Raw genomic sequence first — 13,350 nt, 5'->3', positions numbered from 1 at the left:
ACAATCTATGGAAAAAAGAACATATGCAAACTAAAATGTGTAGAAATTTTAGGTAACACTTATTATTTTACTGTTGTTTTCGTTATAAAGAAAAGTAAAATGGGCTGGGCTAATAGGGCCCATATTTGCCAAGCAATCAAGTCTATGGGAACCCCTCCAGTCTCTAAGACACGTAACCAGGCCTGACCCACCAGACTCTCAAGTTTCAACGCTACAAGTCGAGCTCAACGCTGAAAATTGAGATCGACAGAAGGGTAAGCGAAGGCGAAGGTGGGCTAGGGACTATGGGGAAGGCCAAGAATCCAGATCCTCCGAACTACAAGAAGTACGGTGTCCCTTTGTATGGAGCTGCGTGGGCGCCGTCCACCATCATCAACGACGCTCCCCAACCCCTCGATCAAAAGCAAGAAGCTGATGAAGTTTCGGGAGAGGGATCCACGCCGTCGCCCGCTGCTCCAACCTATCTAGTTTTCTGCGGCGGTGGGGGCGAAGGCCGCAGCGGCATCCCCAACGCTCTTCTTCTCGCTGAATTCGATTTCGCCTCCAATTCTCTCTCCGATATGCCCGTGAGTTAGATTTATTTTTCTTTTTATTTTGGGGTCAGATTTGATTTTTTTTTTTGTTAATTCGATTTGTTGTTTTTTTATTTTGTGTTTACATTGAATTCGGAATTTGATTGATTTTTGGAAACGCTGTTAAATAAAATGTTCTTTATGCTGCATGTAGGAGGTGTAATGAAATAGTAACATTTTTAGTTCATGTTCTTCATGTTGAAGGTGCATGTAGGCAAACATTAATGCTTGCAAATAGCTCCTATTATCACATTGTGTCTGGATTTTCCGAAATCGAGTAGCACCAAGAAATCCCTTTTTGTTTTGGTTTTGGCTGAGCAACAGAATATTATTTTAACCCCAAAAAGAGAGAGAGAGAAAAAGAAGAAGAAGAAAAAAAGCCTTAAAAGGTTTAAAGCCCTTCCTTCTAATCGATAATGGATGAATGGGATGATGAGGATAAGAAGAAAATATCCTTGAAAGGAACCCCATCCTGGAATAACATCCCAACAAATAGACCCCAGAAATCAAGAAGGAAATAGGGGTGGTGTCTAAAGTGCATGCTTGCAGGAGCCTCACTCTTGGCCAAAAAAATCAGCTTCTATTCTGGATCTAACCAAAAGTTACTTGTATTGCATTAGGATTTTGGAAGTCTGGTCTCATAATGTCATCATATGTGGAGTGCCATTTCTGTTTTTGTTTTTATTCAATCTGAGGATTGCTGATTAGTTGCCCTCAACTGTTGCCTTCACAATCCCAAGGGAAGCAACTTTGTTAAGGCCGTCTTATAGAAATCAATTCTGCGTTATTTGCATCTTGATTTCTGGACAGCTTTATATGGTTATAAGGATGTAGAAGCTAACTGGCATGTATAGTGAGGTTCAATGGTGCTATGTATTTCCCCATGATATAATGTGAAACAAAGTCAGTCTGGATTGCTGAAATTTATTTGTAATTAAAAATTTTTTCTAGGAGGACAAAGACAAACTGATTGTGGGCACAATTTTAGTAAACTAGAAAAGAAGAAGTTAGGAAATAGCTAAGATTAGTGATTTGGAGATACCAAAGAGTATCCATTGATCACTAATGCTACTTGAGTGTTGTCATCCAAAAGGAGGCAGATGTTGAACATGATGTTGCCTACAGAACTAGAGTGGAAAAGAGTGGGGTGGATGAAGTGGAGGAGTATTTCTTTAGCTTATGTGATTGACTCGTACCTGTAAAATTGAAGGCAAGGTATTAGAAAATATCTATGAATCTAACAATGTTGCAAGTGCCATAATGATCAATTAAGAAATAATATGTTCATAAAATATGGTGAAATGCTGTCCTTTTTTTTAGAGCCTTTTGTATACCACTTGTGTACATTGAGTGTGTGTTCTCTTAATATATTTTTTATTTTCCTATAAAAAAAGGGGTGAAATGCATTTGTCTACCAAAAAATTATAATAATAATAATAATAATAATAAGAAAATAACACAACTGTGGCTAAAATATGGATATTGAGATGGATGAGTGGGAAGGTGGGAAAAGGTAGAATTAGGAGTGTATATTAATGTGGCAGGAAATAATTTGATGCGCTTTTGCTAATATATACAAGGTTGTGTGCTTATTAAAAATATTAATGTGGCAGGAAATATCAGGAAGAAGACTGCCATCTTAACCTGAATAAAGCATCATATCCATGGGGTTTGGGAGATGCTTAAATACACAAGGAAGATGGAACCTCTAGAACCCACTAGGAAAAATAGGAGAAGTTTTGTTGGTCAATCAATCCATATTGTTGTATGATTGAATGCCAATTTAAAGGCTCTATAAAATCCCAAAAATAAATACCTAAGATTGGACCAACCTGATGTAGTAACTTATAAATACTCAATTTTGACAGTTAAAACCATAAAGCCCTCACATAATTTAAAAAAAAATTGGAAACTCCTAAAATGAAAATTACCACAAGACAGAGGAGTTTTCCAAACAATGTTAATTTTCTGGGGCTATCTTGTCCTACATCAGCCCATGCCATTTGTGGAACCTGTCCTCAAGGTGATCTCTAGGAATTGATCCCCTCTTTGAGAGGAATGGATATTTGGAACATCCTACCCTCTTGCTTTCTTTCCAGACTTGTTTTTCACAGATTTGGAGGCCCAAAAATCCTACACAAAAACATATTTATTAAGCTGGAGGCACATTGTAGCTAAGGGGAAACAAAATTGGTCAGGATAAAATTGATTAAAATGGTTTAGACATGTGCTATGAAGATAACTACAGCCAAGAGTGCTTGAAAGATGGGAGAAGGGCCAGTTAGTATATGATCAAATAGTTGTGCTCTTGGATATAGGAGAATAGTGAAATAAGATTCATCCGCCGACCTTAAATAGTTGTGACCAAGGCTTTGTTGAGTTGAGTTTTGTTGTTCAACATCACATGGTGTGATCTGTATGCTATAACAGCTTAATGTTAACCCTGCTCTCATATTGCATTTATTTTGATGAATTATCTTATATGAGTCTGAGTTGTTGTGCTGGTCCCTCTGTATACTTTTTATGTACTAGGTGTGCACCCCCTTTTTGGGTTGGTGCTTTTAATATATTCTTATTTGTGTAATAAAAAGAATGATTTCGCTATTCTTTTATTTCAGGTGTTTAAACTTGGAATAGGTGCTGATTTACCTTATAGAATGGCTGTGCATCCAGGTGGAGAAGGTCTTATCTGTTCGTTGCCAAAAAGTTGCAAGTATATCTTCTCGCTCTTTTCTCTTTGACAAGTAACCACAGGGTTGTTTGATAACACAATTCATCACTGAGCAGTGCATTCCTTTTTTCTTTACCTCTGCCACCATTGACTAGTATGTTATAATATGATTCAGTGCTGAGCATCCCATCCGTCTTCTAAAATTGTTCTTCTTGGATTGGAAAAGTACATTCTGTAGGATCAAATTACTGAAATTAACAGATTCACTGAAACTGTGGCTGAAAGTTTAAGCTGGAGTCCCGGCTTGAAACTTCCAATTTTATAGATTTGCACCAAAGCTTCTTTTAAAATCCAGCAGAAAAAATGAATTGAGGAAAAATGGAGAAAACTATAGATGAAAGAAATGTTATACTAGGAATTGATTTTGGCAGGCAGTTCTGCTTTCTGATTATCGCAAATCAGTGGAGTGATATTTGCATATGAGAATCTATGAGCAGAGGCAGAGTTGGTTCATCATATTGAAATTGTCTCAGTAAATTTACGTATTACATTACAGAATTGTGTTAATGTTATCACAATTATGTCACAGAGATAAATTAAAGATTAAAACTGATATCTGAAAAGTATTCACATGATCCAAGATTATTTTACCCAATTTTGTTATGGTACTAATACCTTCTAAATGATTTTTTTCCTAGCAAAGGTGGGAAAAAAAAAAAATCTACCAAACAGTATATTGGATCATAGAATTTTGTATATATCATTACAATATACCAATTCACTGTATTTCTTCTTTATTTTCAATAACCTAAACCATCAATATTCTGTTTTTGGGGAGTTCTTTATGTGCCCCTTTAAGATCCTCAGTTGAGAACCGTAGGTAGCAGCTAAGAACAGGAATGCTGTAGGAAGCAGTAATGACTGCAGAAGATAATAGGCATTTGCTTTGGCCTGGTCTGAAACTAACCTTAGGGATCAGATGAGATTTAGTGCAAATTGAAGAATGATTATGAAGGAGAGGGAATGAGGACAATAGTGAGAGCACATGAAATTGTGACAATAATACAAAGGTAGAAACTTCTTAAGAGTTGATTTTGTGGAAACATTCATTTCTAAAATTGTACTGAAGAACACCCCTAGCATTTTGCCCTTGATATTTTTTATGTTTTTGATGTCTTCTTGTTGTTTCTTTTTTTGTTCGGGTGCTACCTTAGTATACTCCTGTGTACATAGGGTGTGCCCCTTTTTTTATGGCGCTGTTTATTATTTATGTAAATTTTTTGTTGCCTATTAGAGAAAAAAGAAAAGAAAAAACACTAGTGCTTTAAGATGGATGTTCAATTTTATCCTTACTAGTTATTAAGGATTATTAATTGATTATTTGACCTTTTTGTGTAGATGGTTTCAGTGGGATGAAATTAAGACTGAGGAAGTCCATAAACAGGGTTTAAAACTTTCTGAGAAAGTTCTCACCCACTTGGAAGACGTTGGACAACAGTTAGCACTGACATTCAATAATGATGGTTCAATGCTTGCTGTTGGTGGCGAGGTAGAGACTATCCTTGATTTTTTTTCGCTGTTCAATTTAAATTCATTTTGGTAAATAATTATAATACTCAATATGGTTACTAAGAAAATAGGAATAGAAAACAAATTAAAATTTTGAATTTAGTTCTGCATTTTTTAGGACCCATATGAACAAATTCGCTACTCAATTGAGCTTTAATATATCAATTTGTCTTAGTTGAAGTAAGTTTTCTTTTTTCGTTTTTTTCTTTTTGAAACAAAACGTCATAAAATATATATTTGAAAATTTTCTTCTTCTCTTTCCTGCATTTTCCGTAGCAAATAAAAACACTGACAATTAATCCCTATGCTTGTTTAGGTCCATAATATAAAAGCACAATAATTATGTATGCATGTTGTACCCTTCTCAGATTTTCTATACATATATATATACATTTTTTTTGTTTTGAGCAAAGATTTAAATTTCGGAGAATTTCTGAGAAATTTGGGTCAAAATATTGGAAATCTAGCCTGCCTGAAGCAAAAAACAGCAGGGGAAGTCGGATGGGGCAAGTTTTGGCAATTTTGCAAAAAAAATCAATGACCACAAGGCTCCAGCAGCTGGGAGTGAGTTTCAGTGATTTATTACCGATTATTTACCCATTTTTCAGTTTCTTTTCTTTTTTTTGAAAAATCATCGATAATTATCCTTGTATTTTAATTTAATTTTTTTAAGTTTTAATTTATAGTGCTTTTATTTTACATTATCTTTTTTAAAGAGACTTTGAAAATGAACTTTTAAATAAAATATCCGATATAAAATCTTATTTAAAAATTTTGAATGATTTAATTTTTTATTTAAAATGTAATAAAAAAATATTTCAATAAAATTAATAATTTTATTGTCAGGGTTTGTTTTCAAATAAATGAATATAAATGAATTGAAAGGAATTTAAGATAATTTTAGTAGAAAGTAAGATAAATATAGATTGATTAAAAATTTAAATAAGTTCTAATTAATTTGAAGTTATTTACTTTCAAGACATTATGTTACAATATTTTTAAGTTAGTTTTTTTTAATATGAAAATATTTCTTGTCTAAAATTTAAATTATTTTATAAATATAACGTGTTTTAAATTTTGAAATATTATATGTTTTCCTATAATGCAATTCCATAAAATAAATTTTTTATCTCCACATTAGTATTTGTTATTCACTAAACTCAAATTTCTTGCTAGAACAATGACACTAATTTTTTCAAACTAGTATTATTTTGTTAAAAACTTTGTTTAGTTTTTTTAAACTTCACATTAGTATTAAGTCTATACTTTCAAAATTCATATTTCTGATTAGTGCACATTATATTATTGCTCAATGTCACAAATTTTATCATAAATGGATTGTTTTCTTAAAAATAACAACTTCAATATGTGTTTTATTGCTTATTTCATCATTTCTTAAAGTTTTTCCAATATTTTCATGAGTTTTGATCAATTTCCGTTCTATTGGTTTTTTTTCTTTGAATTCTTATTCAATATTTATGATATCTCTGAAAAAGCCAACTATGGATATTCCACAATTTTTTATATTTTCATCCTTGGTTTTGAGTTAGCCAAGAGTATCTTGGTCCATGGAAACAGTTCCTGGGGAAGAATTTTGTCTAGCAAGGATTTGAGCTGGTTATGTCTGAAACTATACTTAGTTTTAAATAAGTCCACATGCAGCATAGAGTTTTCCTACCAATTTCTGTCAGATACATTCTTGAGGGGGAGTTTTGGTGGGCATCTGCAGCCATAGATTTGATCCTCTGTTGATTTTCTTTGTTGAGTTTGAAACTTTATCCAAAAAGCAGCTTTTAGTATAAGGTTCATTGCAGGTTAGCCATGTTCCATCTCCCAAAGGTAGACAATCCTTGGTTTGAAGGTTCGAAATTTGGTGCAGATGGATCTTTATTTTTCGCTTTATGCATTTGGTAGTTTTGTGCATCAGTTGTACTGTTTTAGGCTTTATTTTATTTTATTTTATTTTATTATTATTTTTTTTCTGTCAAAAAACTTTTTCTGGAAAGCATTCAGCATTTTCAGTTGTTCACTGCAGTAAGAAAAATCTGATAGTTTTTCAGAGGGAAAACAAAATGGCTATATGACGGACGCCACTGCCACCAGGACTCACCATCACAACCATGATGACTAATGCCACACTATCAGCAATTCTACTGCCCATCAATACACTGCCTAGCTGCCACCAGTGCATCCCAGCTACTACCTCCTTATCCATTGCCAGAATACCATCATTGCCCTTGTCTAGGGATTAATTTGGATTCTTCATCAATAGGCAACTTTAGGGTTTACTTTTTCTAATCGCCAGTGCATTTTAAAGTCTTAACCAAAGGCCAGAAGATCCATAATCACTAATTTATTTCTAAATCAATTTACTTAAAAAAATCTTTCTGGTGTGAAGTTATACTGAAACAAACAGAACCTTGTATAATGAAATTAAATACTGTTTTAATGCTCAATAGCATGTTTGTTTTTAATAGGTCATGCTCGATAGCATGTTATATGACACTCCAATTTTGTTGCAGTACAGGACGGCAATTTAAGGGTGTTCAAGTGGCCTAGCATGGAAAATGTTCTCAGTGAGGCTCAAGCTCATACAACCGTGAAGGATTTAGATTTCAGGTTCATGATGGTAGCAGCATTAAATGGGAATGTTACTCCTGAAGCTGCTAGCTTGCAAAAGGAAAATAAATAAAAATAAAACTACATCTTGCTTTCTACTTCATTTGATGTTTTTGTGCTTAGATGTTTGGCTCTGTTATGTCTTGCAGTCCTGATGGAAAATTTCTCGTCTCCTTGGGATCTGGTGGTCCTGGTAGGGTTTGGGATCTAACATCATCAACGGCTGTAGCTTCACTTCCCAAGGAAAATGTAAGAAATTTTTGTAATTCTCATATCGAGGAACTGTCCTGGATTAATGATTTGGTGGAATGGCAGGATCCTTGACTTTCTAAGTCTGTCCATAATCCAGGTGCCTCCATGATCCACCACAAGAGTTCTTGGTTAGTGGATATAGATCGGTTTTTTGTTAACATCCAGGGCGTAATATTTTCAAACCTATGTTCCTTGAACCAAAAACAAGGACAGAGCATTTACCACCATAGAGACTCAGCTTTCCTTGCCTTGTGAGACCTACAAATCATGATCCTACCTAGTGGCTGTGTGTATGGCAGAAATGAAAATATTACTCTCTTTTGGAATTCTCTAGCTTGTACTGCTATTCAAGTTGCTCATACTATTACATGTTTCTGAACTAATTGGATTTGCTCAACACATCCAGGATGAGGTTTTTGCATTCTGCAGATTTTCTCAAACTAACGTCAAGAATCAGGTTCTGTATATTGCTGCAGTTCGAGGTGAATATTCAGTTTTGGATGATGTCCTCTTTATCTTTAGAAGAAAGTTCTTTCTTTCTACATTACTGTTTTATGGGTTAACCATTATGAGTCTTATTTTATACAGACCGAGGTGCATGCATTGTGACATGGAACACCACCACATGGAAGAAGGTGGGATCAAAGCAAATAGTCCGTGACTCAATTTCTGCTTTCAGTGTTTCAGCTGATGGAAAGCTCCTTTCAGTGTATAAGTTTTCACCTTTTACTTTCAATTACTCAAGGGAATATAATTTCCTCCTTTTTTTTGAAGATGATCCCAAAATTCTCTATTAATAAAAGGGGATTTATCTCACTGTTATAAATGATCCACACATAGGAAATCTCTAATGTAGAGAATTTATTAATATCAACATATTTGTTTCTATAGCATCTGTAGAACAGTGGCAAATTCTCGAGAGAAAAAGAATTTTGTAGATCAGATCTTACCATTGTCCTGTCTCTCTGATTTACTGTTCTTTGGATACATTCACGAAGGCAACGATTAAACAATGATTTATCTGTCAATTGGCTTATGTCATAGCTTTGCCATGACTTATGCCTGTTCTGGAGTAACCAAAAATATTTTACCTGGCTTTTCTAACTGAGCCAAATGTATGCAATCTTGGGATAGTATACACTTTTGCTTCCTAGGGTGTTTCCATATTTTTGTGATAAGGGTTTCCTCTTTTCCATCAAGGGGATACTTAACCAACTCTTTTTTTCTTTTTTTGGTGACTAGGCTTGTTTTACCATATAATAGAGTGAACTTTTAGTTCTTACAAGCAATTCTGTTAATTTTTTTCCTCTGTGGTTGGTTGACATGCAGTGGGACAATCCAGGGAGACATTGTGATTGTGAATTCTGCAAGTATGCAGGTGCAGGCAGTGGTTAGAAAAGCACACCTTGGCATAGTGACAACAATGAGGTTCTCCCAAGATTCAAGGTTCTCTCCAACTTGTCTAAGTCCTCATACTGAAAATCTGTCCTTTCTAAGAATAATTGTTAATAGTTAACCATGCAACTTCTACATCCAGGGCTTTGGTCTCTGCATCCATGGATTCCAGTGCAAGGGTGACAGTAATCAAGGAGATGAAGAAAAATGGTATGTGACTTCCACAATCCTCTGACTCAATAATGCAATTATTCACCCTGTATGTCCAGGAAACCACCATGGGTTAATATCAGAAGTAGGCTACGATTAGAAGCTAATCATCATATTGTTTCTGGTCAAATAATAGGACCAATTAGACAATGGTCTAAGCTCTAGTTTTGCCAGAACTTGAAATGTATCACTTACTACTCCCCATATAGAACTTAGAGAGTTTGCAGGGATGACCTTCATTATTACCCGCTAGTTCTATTATATCATGATTCCCAGTTGTGGTTACTTGAGTGCATAATTGATGTTCTTTAAGCTAGTATGTGATTTAGGCTATATTATATATTTGATAGGTAAATTTTTGTCCATTGGGACTTGAACCTAGAACCTCCCACAAACCCTCTCCATCCTTTTACTACTTAAGCCAGGCCTCAAGGGCACATGATTTAGGGTATATATAATTCTCCTATCATTACGAAAATACTGCTGACTGGTCTTGGGTTTAGTTTAAATGAATAGTTCCCTAGAGGAAACGTAGGTGTGTATGGACATGGTGAATAGTCCCTAAAAATTTGAGAACATGAAGAAATTTTCGTTGAAAAGAATTCTCTAGGGAACATGTTTGCTTGCGTAGAAGGGTGGGAAAATTAATTGTATTGGAGAAAACACTAGCACCAACCATCAACTTTTTGTTTCTTCTTCATTTCCTTAAACTTTTATAGGCTTTCCCATCCTAGTTTTGTGATATCCCACATCGGATAGGGGAAAAAGTTCCCCACGCTATATATGTATAGTGTCACAAGATGCTCCACTTGTCTTAGTGCTGCACGAGCTTAGGAAAAGACTAAGTTCGTGACAATAGACTCCTCTTAATCATGTAAACGTGTTTTAAATCCACGAGAGTCCCTTGGCTCAAACTAGACAATATTTACTTGATTGGGAGGCAATCATTACAAATGGTATCAAAACCGATTCCCAACCTTGATGTGAGAGTTTAGTTGGCCCCTCAAAGAGTATTTATTTGTTTAACCCCACAATTCTGTGAGACGCAACAAGGATGTTGTGTCTGCATGAAAAGGTTATTGTGATATCTTATATCGGATAAGAAAAAGGGTTTTTGTTTTGTATTTGTATAAACTTCTTTTAACCATGTAGACACATTTTAAAGCCTCGAGAATTCCTTGAACGTAGAGTGGACAATATCTACAGGATTGGGAACCAACTATTACATGTTTCCTAACATGTTTGCCATTTATTTTTCATTTTAAGGGAAACCACTTCGTATCCAGTTTTGAGACCAGTTCTGGGACAAGTTTCCTGAGAAACCATGTTCTCAAGGAGAATCCGTTTCGTGGTTACTATTATTTTAGAAGTTTTAAAGGTCTTTTTAAGGGATATAGAAGGCTGGCCTTCAAAGAACCATGTTTGGCTCTGTCAGAACATCCTTTGTGAAATTGGCTTGGAACTTTTAATATAAATTTTGTTCAGCACATTTAAAAATTAAATACTTCTTCTCTATTTGTTTTTTATCTTGCAGGATTTAGCTTATGGATCATTATCTTCATCATCATAGTTGCAATTGCTGCTTACCTCATGAAGACCAAAGGGATCGTTCCTTAATTAGAGAGTTATGTCTTTTATGAATAGGATGATGAACGTACTCTTTAACTTTGCATAAGAGAGCTTGGAGGTTATCAAAAGTGTTAAATTTATTTTTGGTGATATGGGTTAGAGATGCGATGGTGAGGGACCGTTGGTTGGTTGAGCTGATTCAAACAGGCTTGAGACAGATTGCTTTTTGGTCATGCATATTATTTGTATTTTGTGAAGGACTTTGATCCCTGGTTAGAAGGCTGTTGTTCCCCGTTTCTTGGTTAATTTTACTGGATGCAAAAGTATATATCGGCATGTTAAAGAATCCAAGTTAAAAGAACATAGCAGAGGGATAAGTAGGGCTTGTTTGGCAACTTTCACAAAAACAGTTCTTCAAAAATGGGTTTTAGGAACAGTTTTGCAATTATTTTCAGAAATAAAATTTTGTTTAAATAATTAAACATGAAAAACAGTTTTCTCCAGACTTATTCTCTATAAAGATATTTTACACTTGCGTAAATGTGAAAGCTTTTGAAATATTTTCTATTTTTTAATTATTGTTCAGAAAACTCTATAAATTGCATGGAAATCAATCAAATCATCCTTTTAAGAAACCCTTGGCTCAAAGTGTTTTATATTTGAAATTGCTTTTCAAACCATCTTTTTGGGACACTTTCTGCGTTGGGCAGTTGTTTTTCCTATGTGATTAAAATTTTTGATTTGGTAACTACATTTTAAAATTGATTTTATTCAAGATGAAAATAATTATGATATCTTTTCAAAAAAATAATTAAACAAAACTTTGGAAATGTGAAGCTCAGGGTTATAATTTTTATTCAAACTCATTTAAAAGTGCATTTCACTTTAAAACGTTGTTTTTAGCCTTAAGATTTAAGCTTCACCAAATAAGCTTTTATAAAAAATAAAAATAATAAAAAAATGGAAAATTTCCTGTAGTTGTGTTTTAAAAAAAGAAATAATATTTTTGATTTATTTCTTTGGAGTGATTACCTAAATTCTACTTGTATCCATCTTTCTTTTTCCTCGGCATAAGAAATAAAAAAAATACAAGTTGTAGCATATGAAATTGCATTTATGAATGATCCAAGTTTGAAGGTATTAGACAACTAGTTTGAGAAATGATTAAAGGTTTTAGTTGGGTAAATCTTTATACTCGGTTAATTTTCTTCATAATGGAAGTTTTTTATTGCTTATATGTGTATGATTTTTTTTTTTCTAAAGGTTTTCCACGTTAAATCAATTGCTTCTACTCCAATTTCATCTCATTTCCTTAATCAACTGGTATATTAAATCAATTGAAATTTCATAAGCTAAAATAAACAATTGAAAAGTTGAGATAGAGATGAGGAGATAATAATAAGAAGATTTAATGTGGAAAACCTCCAAAAAAAAAATAAATAAAATCATAAGCTTATAAGCAATAAAAGACGTTCACTACAAAGAAAATTAATTGACTATAAAGATTTTCCTAACTTCAATCTTCAATCCTGTTTTGGACTAGTTGTCTAATACCTTCAAACTTTAGCTACCTACTTTCTTTTATCGAAATATGTTTTGGAATTCAAACCAAGATTGATTTTGATCTCTTCTTGAATCCATATAAGAAAAAAATTGGGTTTTACCATAAAGATAATAAATGTGAGAGTAGGAATGAAATCTACGGTGAACAACGAACAAATTTTGAAAGAAATTTTCTCACTCAAAAGATTTTTAGCTTAAAAACCCATCAAAGTTTCTTTCAAACCAAAAACCCCTAAAATAGGTAAAGAACTTGAAGCCCAAGAAGGGTCACATAGCTCTCACAATTGTGAAACCTTGTTCTACAAATAAGACTTAAATACTAGGGGTTTAATCTCCATCCGATGACTAAGATTTATTTGACAAAAAAGGAAGATATCATAGTTATTGAATCCTGATTGATGAGAATGAGAATGTAAAATTCTCATTAGAATAGAAATTGTTGCCCTTTACTGTGATCAATTAACAATCGATCTAAATGTTTTAAACACAAATTTTGACATCTGCAAGTCTCAATTCTAATTTTCCACAAAAGAATAAAAATTTAAAATTTGGTTGAACAATATTTGATATCATTATCACAACACTTATCATCAAGCAATTAAGTTAGGAGAACACAATGAGAATTTTGGTATGGAATTACCAATACACAATGATGCTTACAATCTTCTTCTAGCTAGGCATCCGGAATGTATGGAAAACAACTTTGTAACAAACAGCATGTGTTCGGGTTCACCATGGGTGAAAAAACTGTGGTGTTAATGAAAACAAAAGAAACCCTAGAATTTCATGCATGGATGTAAGGAAAAATCTGCCTGCCTGCAATAAACCACTTGACAAAGGCACCCTTCTCTGCTAGAGTCTCTTCTGACCCCTCATTTTCATTTCCATTCAAGTAAGAGTGTGAATGGAAAAACACTATATAACCCACAA

At 33.9% G+C, this 13,350-nt stretch overlaps 1 protein-coding gene across 1 annotated transcript; it reads left to right on the top strand.

Moving 5' to 3' along the window:
- The first annotated feature begins 222 nt into the window (after positions 1-222).
- LOC117918173 (SEC12-like protein 2) lies at positions 223-11,163 on the top strand. Its single transcript, XM_034834688.1, has 10 exons — positions 223-566; positions 3,191-3,285; positions 4,642-4,792; positions 7,340-7,431; positions 7,581-7,680; positions 8,090-8,165; positions 8,272-8,392; positions 9,013-9,129; positions 9,221-9,288; positions 10,823-11,163. The coding sequence occupies exons 1-10, from the start codon at positions 285-287 to the stop codon at positions 10,903-10,905; spliced, it is 1,185 nt and encodes a 394-aa protein (XP_034690579.1). The 5' UTR covers positions 223-284; the 3' UTR covers positions 10,906-11,163.
- The last annotated feature ends 2,187 nt before the right edge of the window (positions 11,164-13,350 follow it).

Source organism: Vitis riparia, chromosome 1 (genome assembly GCF_004353265.1).
Source record: "Vitis riparia cultivar Riparia Gloire de Montpellier isolate 1030 chromosome 1, EGFV_Vit.rip_1.0, whole genome shotgun sequence".
NCBI lineage: Eukaryota > Viridiplantae > Streptophyta > Magnoliopsida > Vitales > Vitaceae > Vitis > Vitis riparia.
Note: the sequence above shows the minus strand (reverse complement) of the source record. Positions and strands in the feature narration are given on the sequence as shown.